The sequence below is a fragment of the Rhizophagus irregularis genome, chromosome 10 (assembly GCF_026210795.1).
Source record: "Rhizophagus irregularis chromosome 10, complete sequence".
Taxonomy (NCBI): Eukaryota; Fungi; Glomeromycota; class Glomeromycetes; order Glomerales; family Glomeraceae; genus Rhizophagus; species Rhizophagus irregularis.
The window spans coordinates 2342050-2360919 of record NC_089438.1 but is presented as its reverse complement, the minus strand read 5'-3'; the positions used below and the strand labels follow the sequence as shown (position 1 = coordinate 2360919).

General features: G+C 28.4%; 3 protein-coding genes across 3 annotated transcripts; all 3 read left to right on the top strand.

The window, feature by feature from the left end:
- Positions 1-4239: 4239 nt before the first annotated feature.
- On the top strand, positions 4240-5691 carry OCT59_002040 (uncharacterized protein; the record flags this gene model as incomplete). Its single annotated transcript, XM_066144217.1, has 7 exons — positions 4240-4316; positions 4388-4482; positions 4565-4629; positions 4703-4783; positions 4864-4956; positions 5021-5111; positions 5198-5691. 7 exons carry the CDS (start codon positions 4240-4242, stop codon positions 5689-5691), a joined length of 996 nt encoding a protein of 331 aa, XP_065995399.1.
- Positions 5692-9517: 3826 nt separating this feature from the next.
- OCT59_002039 (uncharacterized protein) lies at positions 9518-10866 on the top strand (the record flags this gene model as incomplete). Its single annotated transcript, XM_066144216.1, has 4 exons — positions 9518-9608; positions 9694-9884; positions 10053-10404; positions 10604-10866. 4 exons carry the CDS (start codon positions 9518-9520, stop codon positions 10864-10866), a joined length of 897 nt encoding a protein of 298 aa, XP_065995398.1.
- Positions 10867-14455: 3589 nt separating this feature from the next.
- Positions 14456-15866, top strand: OCT59_002038 (uncharacterized protein; the record flags this gene model as incomplete). The annotated part of the gene is made up of 5 exons (XM_066144215.1): positions 14456-14459; positions 14877-15039; positions 15114-15168; positions 15370-15581; positions 15653-15866. The coding sequence occupies 5 exons, from the start codon at positions 14456-14458 to the stop codon at positions 15864-15866; spliced, it is 648 nt and encodes a 215-aa protein (XP_065995397.1).
- Positions 15867-18870: the final 3004 nt, after the last annotated feature.

Sequence of the window (18870 nt, the reverse complement as noted above, 5' to 3'; positions counted from 1 at the left end):
CAAATGTGTATTTTTTTATTAAGTTATAATAAAAATTAGAATTTACTTTAATTTTTAACATAAAAATTGTAAATAATAAAAAATTCGTAAATAAAAATAAATTTGCTTTCCCAAACTTAAAAAAAAAGGTGTTTATATAAAAGAAAAGGTGTTTATATTATTTTTGATTATTCAATAGTATCACATGCCCCTTGTATACGTTCTACTGCATATGCAGTTTACAATCTCGTAAATTTTCGAAATATTTCAACCGTAATATTACGCAGGTTTACAGTTTCGTAAATTTTCGAAATATTTTAACCGTAATATTACGCAGGTTTACAGTTTCGTAAATTTTTGAAATATTTCAACCGTTATATTACGCAGGTTTACAGTTTCGTAAATTTTCAAAATATTTCAACCGTAATATTACGCAGGTTTACAGTTTCGTAAATTTGCAGAATATTTTGACCGTAATATTGCGTAAATCTTACGATATTGAAAACTTACGTAATATTTTAACCGTAATATCACATAAATCTTACGAAATTGTAAACTTACGTAATATTTTGAAATTTTTCGAAATATTATGCCATAAACTTTCGTAAACTTACAAAATCGTAAACTTACGCAATTTTTCGCGCTATAAAATTTCCTGATGATTACTAAAAATACACTACAATTTACCACAATTTGCATTACGTTTGCATAAAATTACTAAAAATTTGACTAAATTCACCACAATTTGCATTACGTTTACATAAAATTACTAAAAATTTGACTAAATTCACTACAATTTGCATTACGTTTACATAAAATTACTAAAAATTTGCCTAAAATTTACACAATTTACAATACGTTTACATAAAATTACTAAAAATTTGACTAAATTCACCACAATTTGCATTACGTTTACATAAAATTACTAAAAATTTGACTAAATTCACATTACGTTTACATAAAATTACTAAAAATTTGACTAAATTCACTACAATTTACATAAAATTACTAAAAATTTACCTAAAATTTCCCACAATTAATGATAATTTACTGAAAAATTTCTCAACATTTGAATTAGAAATTCTGTAGGAATTCCGCCATTTTGACAAAATTTGCCAAATTGTAAGTCCTCCATTATCCCAAAATTGTAATACAATTTACCCCAATTTACTGGGATAATTCTCAATTTGCCAGAAAAATTCCAGGCAAATTTTGCGACAATGACATCTGTTCGACCTGTGTTATTATATAATTCCATAAAGATGATACCTTGCATAATGATTATAAAATTGTATCAATAAATTTCAGATTTTATCTAGATCTTCAAAATTTATTCGAGGTTGAATACATAACTGAACAGCTTCAACAAAATTTGACCATCTTAAGAAGTAACTATTATTTTAAATTATTTAAATAAGCTTTCCTATATTATCAATTTTTTAACAATTAACTCTTTTTATTTATTATTACCTTTGTGGCAGCCTTCCTTTTAATAATGGTAAAGAAAATAAAATAATCCAATTTGCCCATTCCATAGCTTTAAACCCAGCCGAATGTTTAATGATATTGCGTAAAGGACGTCCAATATCAGATGGCATATTAGATCTATTTTTTTCCATGATTTCACCAATTTCAATCCATGTTTTAGAACTTATTGTATAATTATTTGAATTCCATTCATCATTTTTTGGATAGAATTTTCCTATCCAATGTCAAAACATGTGAGGTGCAATGTTTTCGAAAAAAAGGTGCATTATATCTACTGGAAATGAACGCGGAAATTTTATAGAAGATAACTCAAATAATATACTCTTTCCTTTAATTCCTAATTTTTTTTTATTAAACAAGAATTTTAAAAATTCAGAAAATATATTAATCAATTTTACTATGAGTTTATTTAAAATATTGAACTAACTGCAATTACGTATATAAGTTTCTCTACAATCTCCTTTCAGATGTTCTATTTGATTTATGCTAGTCAGCATCTCATCATGTGTTCGAATTGGTAATCGTATAGGATCAATATTTTGTTGTAATGGATAATATACATGTCTATTCATTTCATTTAAAGTTCCTCGAAGATTACAGAATCTGCAACCTGAATATAAATTATATCCCATTAAATATAAAATTTTTGAAAGAGCAGGAAGATCTCCAGTCCAAGCTAATATGTGAACACGTAAAGTAAAATATTCTTTTTTGTTTCCATCATAACATAATATTCCATCTGTAAATACAAAAATATGATTAATAAATATTATATTAATTATTATTTTTCATATTTTTTAATATACCTTGTAACATTTTCATCTCTTGAATTAATGGATAGAGAAATGAATTAAAATCTTGAGGTTGTTTTGGCCTTGGGATTATTAATGTTACCATTAAATTTTCTTTTTTTACCCTTAATTCTTGAGGCAAATTATTATTTATAAAAAGAAATACCCAACAGTCATCAGTTTTTTGTCGAAATATTTGATAACCGTCACAAGATGCAGTAAATGCAACATCTCTAGGATCAGGAAAATATGCATCATTTAATAACTCTTTATAAATCAGCCCATCAAAAATATCACCTATGTCCCTATGAACAAGATCTCCTATATTATTAGTATAGTTATGCCTATATAATAATTCTTTGGATCTTTTAGAGTTTTTAAATTGAAGCTTTAAACGCTCAATTATAGAGATAAAAGGTAAATTTTTTCTTGATTTACCATTACTATAATATCAGTTCTCTTTACAAAATTTACACTTTCTTTCATTTTCTAAAACTCCTACGAACGCACAACATGAATTGACACACATATCGTATATTTTTGGTTCAATTCCTACTATCAAACCAAGTATTTTTTTATTTTATTTAAGCTCATTTTATTTCTATTGAAAGCTTTATATATATTATTAAATGCAGCTTCAGAAAAATTAAAATTTGATTTCACATATAAAAGCTTTAATCCTTCAAGCAATTCATCAGAAATAATTGTATTATCTAAAAAATTTATCATTATTGTTAATAAATAGTTAATGTATTTAAATACTATTAATAATTTATTTTGGAATTCACCTTCTTCATTATCAGCATTAGAATTTATGTTATCAGATTCTGATTCATTTTGAGAATCAGAAATTGAATCATCATTTTCATAATAATAATAATGATCATTTTCATAATTATTAGTTTTCTCATTTTCTTCATTTTGGAAACTAAAATCATCATTAGTTTCTTTTGGAATTTCTTCAATATCACACATTTCCATATATGATCGTTCATTTTCTTCTTCATTATCACTTGTCACCATAAATGATCGTTCATTTTCTTCATACAAGTCTTCTTCACGTAAGTTTTCTTTGTATAAATTTTCCTCTTCAGAATGATAAAAATTTTCTTCAGGATGAAGTCTTTGGTATTCATCTTCTAGAGCTTGTGCCTCTTTTTCTTTTAATAAATGTCGAGCTACTGTTGTCCTATGAAGTACTCTTCCCTTACCATTTGATAAATTTAAACAATGTTTACATTCACACTTAGGCATAATTTCAATTAGGAAAAAAATATATTTATTTAATGGTTTTTTAATTTAATAAAGTTTATTATATGTATTTGGAGAGTTTTATCACATATAATTTGTTAGTACTTTCTTTGAATTCGCTTTCTTTATATATATATTCGAGAGTTTGGTATATTATCCCGACACTCTAAATCCTGACATTTCATAAGCCTGACACTTAATAAGCTCGAAATACAAATATCGAAATGAAAAATCTTGAAATTTATTATAACTGATTTCATAATGTACGGGACTTAGCAAATTTTAAAGAACTCGAAAATATTCGGTAATATTCGGTAAAGCTCAAAATAAACTCTAAAATTAACGTATAACATAATTATATTATATAGTATATACAATTATACTTTATACTACGCCATCATATATATGTGTATATATGTCTCGTGTTATATATCTTTTCTACAATAACCTGACTAGCTGAGTAACCCGAGTACCCGACAATCCTGATAATAAATGATGGGCTGAGATCCGTCCTTTTAAAGTGTTTGTGCACCTATAATCGCTATATATAGGCAGGTCATGTTTCACATTGTTTCACGTATCTGTTTACACGGGAAATGTACATGATTTTAATTTATCACCTGATGTTAATAAACCCCAGTCATCATAAAAATCCACGTATTTTTCCTACTTTTTTCTCTTTAACATTTATACATTTACGATACATTCGATACTTTTACATGACTACTGTATGAGCAATAATAATGATCTCCAAGAACAATTGGACCTTATCAAGAAACAAAATGAAGCTTTATTGGAAAAAATAAAGTATGTGTATAAAAAATAAGGATTTTTATGCAACTCTTCATAAATTTTATTAAAAAAAAATTTATTTTCAGTTCTCTGGATAGTACTTTTTCGTTTCCCACAACAATAACAAGTTATAATAGACCTTCCACAGCGTTAAGTTTCCAAAGACCTTCCTCCACAGCGAGTACGTGAAGACCCTCCACGTCATTCACAGCGAGTACGCGAAGAACCTCCACGTCGTCGTCTATAACTTCTGTTGCTGTAAGCCCTTCCACATCATTCACAGCGAAAGACGCCACCCTCCACGTCGTCGTCCATAACTTCTGTTATTGTAAGCCCTTATTATTATTACTGTATTTAATTATTTAAGTTATTTATTTATTTTTTAAATATATCATTAAAAGACACATAGTTTTATACAAAAGCCAAAAAAGAAGTATATTTCAAAAGCTGATATGTTAAATGTGTTAAATATTTCGAATGAAGTAAATACGACATGTGTAATGCGTATATACATAAATAATTTGGTTATACAAAACAAGACTTTAATAATCAATAAAACTAGGCTGCAATGCGCATATGCGCTGATTATCAGCTTGAATACAATTATGCCTATAAAGACATTCCTAAAAACATTTTATTCAAAATAATCGAAAAGGTAATTTTTATTTGTTTTATAAATTTTTTTTTATAAATATAATGAAATAATAACCTTTTCTTAGTTAAAATTAAGAACGAAAGACTTACATATACCGTTCGGCTTTAATGATTGGTTTGCGTATGAATTGTTAAAAAAACTTGTCCAACATGTTCGTGAGTATATTTGTTTTTTTTCTTTTTTTTTTTTAAAAAAAAAAAGATCAAAAATCTAATTTATATTTAATTTATATTAATGAAAGACGATCATAAAGCCAAGAATAGAAACGGATATTTTAAGAAAAGGAATCAAGACGAGGAAGAAGAAGAAGTTAGAAATGAGGAACAAGAAGAAAAGGAAGAAGTTAGAAATAAGGAACAAGAAATAGAGGAAGAGGAAGAAGTTAGAAATAAGGAACAAGAAGAAGAGGAAAAGGAAGAAGTTAGAAATAAAGAACAAGAAGAAGAAAAAAAGGAAGAAATTAGAAATAAAGAACAAGAAGAAGAGGAAGAGGAAGAAATTAGAAATGAAGAACAAAAAGAAGAAGAAGAGGAAGTTAGGAATGAAGAACAAGAAGAGAAGATTAGAACTGTAATAATCAGAATTGAAGGAAACGAAGAAATCCGAAATAGAAATGAAGAAAATGATGTTGAAGACGAAGATCAAGGTATAATTAAAGTTGCCTGCCGAAACTCTACAGGCCATTGTCGAAATGTCGAAACTAAAACCTGTCGAAATGCCGAAATGCTGAAATAGTTTCAACATGTCGAAATTGTCGAAACCTAAAAATATTACGTTTCACGTAATAACTCGGCATCCAATGATCGTAGAAAGATGCGCCATAGCTCGTTGGAATCGTCTCATAACGACGAGTCGAATGGTGGTTAGATCGTCTTTCTACGATTACTAGATGCCGAGATATTTAACGAAACGTCAAAAATCGGCATTTTGTATTTTGCGATACTGCGCCGTTTGACGTTTCACATAATAACTCGGCATCCAATGATCGTAGAAAGATGCACCATAGCTCGTTGGAATCGTCTCATAACGACGAGTCGAATGGTAATTAAATCATCTTTTTATGATCACTGGATGCCGAGATAATAGGCGAAACGTCAAACGGCGCAGTATCGCAAAATACAAAATGCCGATTTTTGACGTTTCGTTAAATATCTCGGCATCTAGTGAACGTAGAAAGATGATTTAACCACCATTCGACTCGTCGTTATGAGACGATTCCAACGAGCTATGGTGCATCTTATTGGATGCCGAGTTATTATGTGAAACGTCAAACGGCGCAGTATCGCAAAATACAAAATGCCGATTTTTGACGTTTCGCTTAATATCTCGGCATCTAGTGATCGTAGAAAGACGATCTAACCACCATTCGACTCGTCGTTATGAGACGATTCCAACGAGCTATGGTGCATCTTTCTACGATCATTGGATGCCGAGTTATTATGTGAGCAATCAAACGGCGCAGTATCGCAAAATACAAAATGCCGATTTTTGACGTTTTGCTCAATATCTCGGCATCTAGTGATCGTAGAAAGACGATCTAACCACCATTCGACTCGTCGTTATGAGACTATTCTAACGAGCTATGGTGCATCTTTCTACGATCATTGGATGCCGAGTTATTATGTGAAACGTAAAACGGCGCAGTATCGCAAAATACAAAATGCCGATTTTTGACGTTTTGTTAAATATCTCGGCATCCAGTGATCGTAGAAAGACGATCTAACCACCATTCGACTCGTCGTTATGAGACGATTCCAACGAGCTATGGTGCATCTTTCTACGATCATTGGATGCCAAGTTATTACGTGAAACGTAATATTTTTAGGTTTCGACAATTTCAACATGTCGAAACTATTTCGGCATTTCGGCAAATCAGAGAGCCAATGTCAAAATGTCGAAATAGTTTCAACAATTTCGACATGCCGAAACTCCCTAATTTCGGCAGGCAACTTTAGGTATAATTATATTGTAACAAATCAACCATAGGAAATGACTTAATTTAATGTTTGTGATTAATGTTTGTGATTCATTTTTTTTATTATTTAGCAAAAAAATGAACCGGAGAACCTATGAAAAGTAAAATTTTTTTTTTATAAAATGATTATATTTTAATTTAAATAAAAATAATTAAATGTATTTTTTTTTTCTATTAATAGAGGATTTAAACAACAAACGATTGAAAGTTACAAGTAAAATTACAAGTAAAAAAATTTTTTATAATTAATTAATTTAAATAAAATAACTTCTAATATTTTTTCTTATTTATTACATTAGACGGACGAAGCCTGCGTAGAAGACCTATGGCCATTAATAAAGAAGAGGTCAATCGTAGTGCCAGTGGGGTTGTTAGTACCAGTAATAAGAACAATAAAAAGAAAACCAAGAAAAAATAATCATTTACTTTTTTTTATAAACCAAAATAAAAAATGTTTTAAATTTGTAATGTTCGCAAATAATCACCAGCCTTTATAAAAATTTCATATGTTATAGCGTATTTTCTATAGATACGATATTTTTTTATATTATTTTTATTATAAATTTTACAACTTTATGAACTTTATACATTTTAAACCCATATATTTATAATGTATACTTCGACACTAGTATGCACTACCCAAAAATTTACTGATGTAAAGAAAAATTCACAAGAATTTCATTAATACTGTTTAATTTTTAAGTTCAAAGTCCGATTGATAATACTGTTATACTGTTTAATTTTTAAAGCTCAATTATAAATTAAATTTAATAAATTAGTATTAAGATTTTAATTTAAAGATTAAGCAGTATCAAGGAATATTCTCGTGAATTTTTCTTGATACTGCTTAATTCTAATTAGCTAATTTAATACTAATGTTTTAATTTAAAAATTAAGCAGTATCAAGAAAAATTCGCTCAAACTTTTCTTGCTATTGTTCGAAGTATATCATTTATTTAAAGTAATTGATTAAACAATGGCAAGAAAAATTCGCTCAAACTTTTCTTGCCATTGTTTGAAGTATATCATTGTTTTTTTTTAAAGCAATTGATTAAACAATGGCAAGAAAAATTTGCTCGAACTTTCTTGCTATTGTTCAAAGTATATCATTGTTTTTTTTTAAAGCAATTGATTAAATAATGGCAAGAAAAATTTGCTCGAACTTTCTTGCTATTGTTCAAAGTATATCATTGTTTTTTTTTAAAGCAATTGATTAAACAATGGCAAGAAAAATTTGCTCGAACTTTCTTGCTATTGTTCAAAGTATATCATTGTTTTTTTTTAAAGCAATTGATTAAATAATGGCAAGAAAAATTCGCTCGAACTTTCTTGCTATTGTTCAAAGTATATCATTGTTTTTTTTTAAAGCAATTGATTAAATAATGGCAAGAAAAATTTACGCGAACTTTTCTTGCTATTGTTCAAAGTATATCATTGTTTATTTAAAGCAATTGATTAAACCATGGTAAGAAAAATTTGCTTGAACTTTTCTTGCTATTGTTCAAAGTATACCATTGTTTTTTTTTAAAGTAATTGATTAAACAATGGCAAGAAAAATTCGCTCGAACATTTCTTGCCATTGTTTAACTCAAGTCTATTATTGTTTTTTTTAAAGCAATTGATTAAACAATGGCAAGAAAAATTCGCTCCAATTTTTCTTGCCATTGTTCAAAGTATATAATTGTTTTTTTTAAAGCAATCGATTAACAATAACAAGAAAAATTCGGTCGAACTTTTCTTGCCATTGTTCAAAGTATATTTTTTGCAAAAACTGAAGCCCTTTAAAACGAAATATAGCCAAAGCGCAATTAATCCGCAGTACTGTGATACCACAATTAATTGCATTATTGCGGAATTGCGAATATCTGATATATGAACTTTAAACTCCGTAATATCTGCAATCAATACCCAGAACAAATGTTATGCCAATTACTGTAAGCCAAAGATACCGCGGTTCTATATGATCACGTGAAATTTATTTTTGAAATTTATTTATACAGTTTACAGTAGGATCAGGAAATTAGAAATCGTGCCCAGAAAATGGGGCTGCTTAAAAACTGCGCCCAGAAAACGGGGCTACTTCTTTTGTACCATTAATTTGGGGCTGCTTAAAAACTGCCCCAGAAATGAAGTTGCTTAAAAGGAAACCTATTACATCATGATTTAAACAAATTATGTATATATATATTCTTTGTGCCATTAAAAATTAATAACAACTTTCGAACAATACATACGCTCAATACAATACATTCTTTTGCTATTTAAACTGTCTTTCTGGAAATAATTAAATAATTTTCTTTTTTCATAATTTTTCATAAATTTTCCTCTATCATAAAATTTTCCTCCATCATAATCATAAATTTTCCTCTATCATAATCATAAATTTCCCTCGTTCATAAATTTTCCTCCATCATAATCATAAATTTTCCTCTATCATAATCATAAATTTTCCTCTATCATAAATATAAATTTTCCTCTATCATAAATTTTCCCCTTTCATAAATTTTCCTCTTTCATAAATAAATTTTCCTTTTTCATAAATTTTCTTCCGAACATAAATTTTCTTCTGAACATTCTTACTTACAAATGATGAATGTTAATCAAGAAGTTGATCAAGAAGTAGCAACAAGTCAACATCAAGAGGTGAATGTTCAAAAAGTAACATCAAGCCAAAATAGTATGTAGAATCATATATATAATTTTTATAATTATTAAATAAAATTTTTATTAAGAATAAACATTTATTTCTGTTTCAATTCTAGAATCAAACATTGTAAAATTTGTTGTAGATATAAATAAAAATATGGAAAGCCTTGGTATAAATTCTCTTAATATATCATCAAACCAAGAAGCAATTTTAGATAGTAAAGAATTTGGAATTTTTAAAATACTTTTCAATAAAGAAGAAAATACAATTTTACAAGCAGCAAATGTAGCCCCGAGATCTAGTTCAGTAAGTTTATCAACAGCAAGAACCACTGTTTTAAGATCATTCTTAACCGCGCCGGCAATCGAAATAGCAAAAAATCTACACAAACTCCTATTATATTTTGATAATCTACCAACTATTCCTCCTACAATAAATCCAAACAATATTGACATTAAATTGTATATTAAAAAGTTGTTAGAAAAGTTAAGTACTTCAACAAAGGAGGAGTTTGAAGCTGAAATTGAAAATCAAAATAACAAGGATTTTTTAAAAGTTTATTATTCAGAGGAGGAAGAAGAGAAAGTAGTAATTGATTTTCAGAATGAACTAAATTTTCCTGAAATCATTTCAGAAACAAACCTCTTAAAGCTTGATTCAGATTTTGATATTATAAAAGAAAATACTATAAAAACGTTAGTTAATCATTTAATAAAAGTTTATGACAAGATTCTTGAAGAGCATATCGAAACAGAAATAAGAAGAAGAAGAAAGTTTAGGGGATATGTAAATTTTCTTATGATATATCAAAAAATAGAGGTTTATTGTAATTTATATAAGACTAAAGCTAGGGGAGAAATGATTAAAAATCAAACGAATAAAAAAATAATTGAATATAGCAGTTCTATCTAGCAAATTTAAAACTCAAGATATATCAATTTTTATAAAAACAGGAAAGAGAATTGAAAAGTTAATTAGTCTTTCAAATCGTGAATGAGGAATTATTGACGCTTTTCCAAATTTAGACATAAATTTTTTCAAATCTACAATAAGTAATGCCGCGTATGAAGTTTGGCTCAAACTCATTGAGACTGGACTCATTATGACCAAAGAAGAGGGACAAACAATTTATAATTATAAAAAAATTGAAGAGAATTATTTAAGGGAATATAAGCTTCAGAGAATATATAAATCGATTCAAGCGAGCGATCATGATGATACTGGTTCTCCGAAATACTACTTCAACGAAAATGATGATGGTGATAATGATGAAATGATAATTGACTAGTGATTTCATTTTTTTTTCTTCTATTTTTGTTTTTTTTTGGTTTTTTGAATATCTCTATTTATTAGAAATACTTTTTTTTTTATAATTCTAATAATTTCAACTGGGTTTTGTCGGGTGATTTTTTTTTTTGGAAAAATCTATTGTGTTATAATTAAGGTCAGTGTGCGTTGGCATTATAATTGCGTTTAGGGACAGTACGTTGAATTATTATTACGTTAGGATTAGGGTCAAGATGTTTGGTTTATGGGATTATGTAATAAAATCATTGCATTTTAACAGTTAGATAATTTCTTTATTAATATATAATAAAATACATTGCTATAGTTGAAATTTTATAGTGACAAATAGTTATTTATCACCATCTGATTATGGTGATAAATGGTAATTTATATAAATGACGTGATATAGAATTTGTTTATTTTATTTTATTTTATTTTATTTTAAGGATTTTAAGGTAAGTAAAGTTGCTTGCCGAAACCTAGGGGTTTAGGCAAGATGGCATTTCGCCGAAAAGCGAAATTCTGCTGAAACTATATTAAAGTTATATTAAAAAACTGGCGAAACTTTGGAGAAAAGTGAAACTGCCGAAACTTATTATAAATGCCAAAACTGCTGAAACTCTGCCGAAACTATAATAAATCTATAGTAAAATTTTGACGAAATTAATCGTAGGATTTTAAAGAGGTTTAGACAAGCAACCTTAAAGGTAAGCCAGGAAAATACATTGATAATTTTAAGCTAATAAATTATAAAAACACACAATGTAGAATCGTCGCCCAATAAATCGAGCCCTGACTAGAATTATATAAAAACTATTCTAAAACCCAACTGAAGTAGAATAGGTAATTTCAACCCATAAGATAAGGTTGCCACCTGTGAATATTGTAAGAGATGGGGTGGTTTACGTTATTTTAAGTTGTTAAATTTGTTAAAAACAAAAAAAGAACAAATCACAAAGTACGAATCTTGGTTCCTTCATTTGTCTGAAGCCCACCTGAACCTATAAAAAAAAAATACAAGAACGGTTAGTAAACCGTTTGTAATAATAAAAAATAAAAAAAAAAGTAAAGATTCGTACCGTACCTTACGAATCTTTTGGTTTTCCATTCTTCGAAAGCCCACCTGAGACACCGAACCTATAAAAAAAAAGAAAAGAACAGTTAGTAATAACCGTTCTAAAATATTGAAAAAAAAGAAAAAAAATCTAAGATTTATAGTACAGAATCTTAGTTTTTTCCGTTCTTTGGTAACTCACCCGAACGGCCGAACCTATAAAAAAATGAAAAGAACAGTTATTAGTAACCGTTCATAATATATTGTTTAAAAAAAAATAAAAAAACAAATTCAAGATTCGTAAATATACTTACGAATCTTGGTTTTTTTTCGTTCTTCGGAACCAGGAAGCCTACCCGAAACTTAAAAAAAAAAGGAATGGTTATTAGTAATCGTTCCATAATAATAAAAAAAAATAAATAAATAAACTAAGATTCGTATCTTGGTTCATCCATTCATCAGAAATCCACTGAACCTATAAAAAAAAGAAAGGAACGGTTAGTAACTGTTCCGAAATATTAAAAAAAAATAAAAACCAAGATTCTTAAGAATCTTGGTTCTAAATCCCATTCTCTTTTCACATTTTTTACTTTAAAGTCCAGTTTCGTGAACAAGCCGGCATCCTCCTACGCGTTCTACAAAAAAAAATAACAAAAAGAAACGTTAGTTCGTTTCTTTACTTTATCCCTTCTTCTCTTTCTCGTTTTTTACCTTAAAGTCTGGTTTCATGACCAAGCCGGCATCCTACAAAAAAAATAATGATAAAGAAACGTTAATTCATTTCTTAAATTTAAAAAAAAAAGGATAAAATAAAAGAAAATTAAAAAAAATATGTAAGTTTCAAAACGAAACTTACATTACTTCCAAGAAAAAGAGGTGGAAGAAGGTGTGAGAAAAAGGGGAGAATGAAAAGGAAAGGAAGGACGAAAAGGAAAGGGAAGGACGATAAGGGAAACCTGACCGCCCTAAAAAATAAAAGATATATCAATACGTTAGTAAAAAGTTTCGTTAAATAAATAAATTAAGCAAAAAAATAAAAGAATAAACAAAATGTTAATAATCGTTTCGTTAAAAGAATTAATATAAGTAACCTTTACCGAATTTTCACACGTCCAAATATACCAAAAACGGATTCCTACATAATAGAAATAAAAACATTTTTTTAATTTTTTTAAGACAAAATTTTCGAATTATTTCGAAAACTACCCATGTGTGAGTCCGAAATCGATATTTGGCCAAGTTCCTACAAAAGAGAAATAAAATAAAATGTTAGCTACCATTTTTTTTAAAAAGAAAGTTTTCAATTTTTTTTTTCGAAAACGTACCAGCGTAACCTCTCGTTCGTCTCAGTCAAAAATCGGACGACTACAAAATAGAAATAAAAAACGTTAGTATAACTTTTTTTTGTTGAAGTATTCAAATTTTAACTTCGAAACTTTAATACCCTCGCCAAACTCATATCCAATAACCAAGCCCTTCTACAAAAAGAAAAAATCAAACTGTTAGAAACAATTCGTTAAAAAAAAACAAAAAAGAAAATTAAAGTCTTAAACCTACCGAAGACGTTTCGTTAAAGCGTTTAATGAATAAAGGAAACTGAAAGAGTGAGTGAGAATAAAAGTGAAATCGAAAGAACAGGTGAAAGAGAAAGGAAAAGAACGTGTAAAAGTGAAAGGGAAAGAATGAAAATGGGGAAGAGAAAGGAAATGGAACAGTGAAGAAATTTAAGCTTAAAAAAGCTTAATTAAACTGCAATCTGCAGATCGTCTAACAAAATCCAAATTTCGTTTTTCTCAAGTAAATCTTGAAATCCAAAATTTTTCAAGTTTTACTTATAGTGTTGAATAACAGTATAATGTGTTGAGCATTAGAATTGAACAACATGTATATTAATACTAAGTGTTGATATATACCAGTACACAATATTGTGCAACAAAAATACTTGTTGATGTTGATCAACGTGTGAATCAATGCCTACCGGCAAACTGCCTTTTTATATTTTCCATACATTCTTTAGCAAACTCTACGAGAACTGATCTTCACTGGTCCTCCTTTCAACCCATAACTTCGAAATGTTTCTTCTGTTATTTTGAAAAAGATACTACCGGTTATTTCTTGTTCACGAAGAAAATCAAGATATTTATCTTTAATTTGGGTATTCTTTTTTAAAAATTTGATGAAAGATTCAGTATCATATTTATAAATATCATTTAGAAATGAACAGCAAAAAACCTTTAGCATCATTAGTGTTGCCGTACCGTTTAAATATAATCTTGTGCTACGCCTATTCAAAATCCGGTTTATTTATTTTTTAATTGGGCTGATAAGTAACACAAAAAGTTTTTTTGTAATTAAGATGTGTAAATATGACGTATAGTGCAATATAATTGGGTTTGTGAAACTTGAGTATGACTAAAAAAAAAATATTTAATTTCACATGATGATTAACATTAACTGACCAATAAAATTCATCGAATTTTGCATTCGAATTACAATAAGAATGTGGGTTTCGTAAGATTTTAGTAAACAAAGAAAAATGGGTAAGTAAATTTGCTTGCTATTCCTTTGTCACAAAGGCTGAATTAAAATATTCCTTTTGTTATGAAAGGCTAAATCCTTGGTTAAAATAATCGATATTCCTTTTGTCACGAAAGGCTAAAATAAGATTCCTTTTGTTACGAAAGGCTAAAATAAGATTCCTTTCATCACGAAAGGCTAAAATAAGATTCCTTTTGTCACGAAAGGCTAAAATAAGATTCCTTTCGTCACGAAAGGCTAAATATGTTTCCTTTCATCTTTAACATTCCCATTCCTTTGTTAAAATATAATATTTAATATCCCTTTATTGAAATCAAATATATTATATGAAAAAGTATATACCAAGAATGAATCATTTTTCTTTTTTTTAATATAAAGTATTAATTTATTATTTTAAATTTTATTTAATAATAATATAGGTAAGAAAAGACATGAATGTTGTTGTGATCATAAATTATCAGTTTTCTTCGGTGGTAAGAACACGAAAGAGTTAAAAGGAATAAAATCGAAAGACGTTAAGGGATGGTTGAAGAATAGATTTTCTTACAATTTTGTACATGTCAGAAAGGATCCTGATTGGAGGTAATGAAATAAAATAATTAATATATACAATTTTTAATTAATAATTTAATTAAATGAACATTTGTTATATTTAGGTATGGAGTTGTGCACTTTGAAAATGATGATAATAAAACTAGATTTTACAATTTTGTGAGAAACCAAAAATTTATCGGACCTCTAAGTAAAACAATCATGTTCGCAGAAGCCTGTCCAAAAAGTGAAGATTATGATGATTATGATGAATATGATGATGATGATGAAATGGATGATCTGTAAGCACTATTATTACATTAATGAAATATAAATTAATGAAGGAATTATTACTTATTAAAATTTTTTATAAAAAATTAGAATACACGAAACCAATCACTACAATCCCCGGTACAGCCGCCCCTATCACAACCATCACTAGAACTACCGTTACAACAACAATTACCACAATCATCACCGTTGCAACTACTATTACAACAATCATCACCGGTACAACTCCCACCACCACAATCACCACAACCATCACAATCACAATTACCAGCTTACAATATTTTTGAAGTTGAAAGTAATAGGTATTATTAGTTTATTTATATTAATATTAATTGTTTTTATTAATATTTTATTTACTTTTTTTTTGGTAAAGCTGTTTAATTGTAGATATTTTTATTTTTAATGTGAAAAATCTCTCTGTTGATGTAAATATTAATAATACGAAACTCATATTTGTCAAATTTGAGTATGATTTACCCAAAGATTTAGAGGGATCTCATTGCCTATTAAGAGAAGCAGTTTTTCCAGACAAGGAAGTTATTCTAAATCTGGAATTACCCAAAAGGCAAGTTTATATATTAAATTAGTAAAATTGTAATTTAATTTATAATTTAAAAACTAATAATTTTTTTAAAAAATTTTTTTTTAATTAAAAAAAAAAATAGTATAGACACGGAAGAGGAAATTACCGTCAATTGTGGACAAGGAATTGTAAGAATTGAATTAAAAGTATCGCAAAATAAAATCAAAAGATTAAAAGTAAAAAGATAATATTTGTAGAAATATTATTCTGAATAAAGAGTTTACAATGTTCAAATACGTTAAAACATGCAAATGTAAATAAAGTTAAATTTAAATAAAATCCTCAAATGTCATTAGTAATTTCTATGTATTCAGTTATGTAAGTATTTTAAAGCAACATTATCAGTTATTATTCTGATTTAATGTATTCTGATTTAATTTTTATAAGGAAAATGGGTCTTTTTGTGTGTTTTGTCTAGTTTTCGCGACATAAATTTTTTACTTCAGCTGATCATCGATCAGCTGATTTTTTAGTATCACAAAATAATTTTAGGTCTAATCTATTATTTTTTTTTTTAAGATTTAAAGACAATATACAGTACATGAATTAAATTACATTAAGGATCATGTAAATGTTTATACTATTTATTATTAACATTGTATTTGTATTATATCTCTTAATATCAGGTTAATATCTATCATCGATTGAAATTCCATCCAAGGATCTAAGGATTCTGCTGACCTATGTTGAATAAAAAAGTTTCGAAGCAACTTACTAATCCAAAGACCAAAGTCCAAGGAACCGCTACAAAATAAACGAAAATAAGTTAGTTAAATAAAAAAACCTTTAAATAAAAAAAGTTTCAAAGCTTTCGATTCAAAACTTACCGATCCAAAACCTAGGGAGTGAACCGAACCGATACCTACATAAGATAAACGAATAAGAACAAATAAAAATAAAAATATTTTTTTTAGAAAAAAGGTTTGAAGCAAAGCTTTCGAAATTCAATTATCCAATGCCCAAGACCCGATACCTACAAAATAAAGAAAATATAATTTAAAAAAAAGAATATAAACTCACACATCCAAAGGCCAAGGAACCAAAACCAAAACCTAAAAAATAAGCTCTGAACTATTTTATTCCTTGTATTTCTAAGTTATTGTTTTCTCTTCAATCATTTATCTGGAGATTAAGCTTTTTGATAAAATTTTTAAAATTCTTCATAATATCATAGCAAATGCACATGCCAGATATAATAAACATAATTTTAAAGAGTTATATATTTAAATTATATTAATTTCTTTCTTTTTATTAATATATATTTAAAAAAAAAACTTACTTGTTAAATACAGACAGTTAACTATCTAACGAAGGGTGAGATATGGGTTTTTAATAGGAGAAATGGGTTTTAAGCGACTATGTTTTCTCTGATAATTTTGGTTTCAAGATATAAATTTTAGATGATCATTAGTCAGATAATAAATCATCAGATGATTTTCTGTGCTACAGCATAATTTCAAGTACGATTTATTTTGGAAATTTTCTACTTTAAACTTATTAATTCCAGATCAACAAATCCGCCGATATGCTATAAATAGTGCTCTACACGAGCCAAGCTGGCTTATGAGCTGGCTCAAGCTTTTCAAGCTAAGCCAAGCCAAGCCATGATTAAATTGGCTTGGTGGCTCACGAGCCAGCTTGGAAGAGCTCGAGCCAGTTATTAGGCTCAGCTCAAAAAGCTCGAGCCTGTAACAGACTTGGCTCAAAAAGCTCGAGCTGGCTCATGAGCCAAACGAGCTATTATACAAAAAACATTGCGAAACGTTTTATATAATAATGCATGCATAAACGAAACATTTTCGCAACTTTTTTTCATTATTTATTAAAGAACGTTCACTGGTCAAAAACCAGGCAAACGTGGCATAGTAGCCTTTATCTTTATTAAATTTATTCGAACTTTACAATTTACAAAAAATAAAAAGAAAAATATAAAAATAAAACTAACTAAAAACAAAGCTATATAGTCTCCTAAGAAAAAATAAAGTAAAAAATTAATCTAAAAAAGAAAAATCGCATTACACTAAATTTCCCCAGATCTTCCCCCTTGATATATTCCAACCAAAGTAGAAGCAACTATGCTAACAAAATAACGAATAGCGCGCCCACTATAAAAATCGACACTCTATCCTGCAAAAGCTGTTATTAAGTAACACCGTTAGATGACCCATAAAACCCGAAAAGTGATTAAACCAAGGCAAACCATATTTCATCGAGTTCTTCAACCAATCGGTTCCAGAGTCACGTGAATCGTGTAGGGTCGGAGGTGGTAATGAGGAGTAAGGTATGTACGTTGACAATGGCAAATTAAATGGCTTCGGAGTAATTTTCATCTTATAGGTAATGTTCATCACGTTTTCCCATCGACTTTTCTCAAAGGAACGCGGATTCCAAATTCGTTTTCTGAATTTTTGAACAAAATTGTTATGAATAGCAGCGATAACCTTAATCGCAAAGATTCTTGGAATAGATAAATCGACAAATAAGTCGATAAAAAGTTTGGGCAAACAACCACGAACAAGAGCGTATGAGGACCAATTTGTAGAAGAAAAGGACCAGCATGGAAGAGCAGTGAGTTTAGCAATAAATGGAGAAGGATCAATGTCGGCCAGTTTTCCGGCTTCCAGAATTTTGGAAATCAAATGATTTTGATAAGATTGGAGAATTTGTTGCATAGGTAGACGACGTCTTTTGCACATAAAAAGGTGCATCAGATTTTCCATGCGGTTGATACAAGAACGGCAAGTTAATTCGTCCATGTATAGGTCTGGTCGAACCCGCTTAAGCTTTTCCAATGTGGGTAAATCATCCAAGAAAAGTTTGAATTTAAAGGTTAGGTGTCTTGAAGCATGTTCAAAAGTAAAATATGCATCGTGAGAAGGCCTGAAATTCAAAGTAAACCAAGTAAGCTTCCAGTCGACAATATAATCTATATTAGATGATAATAAAGAAATAAAATGGAATCGCGTTAAATTTAACAAATCACGCATTAACTGCGTTTGATAATATTA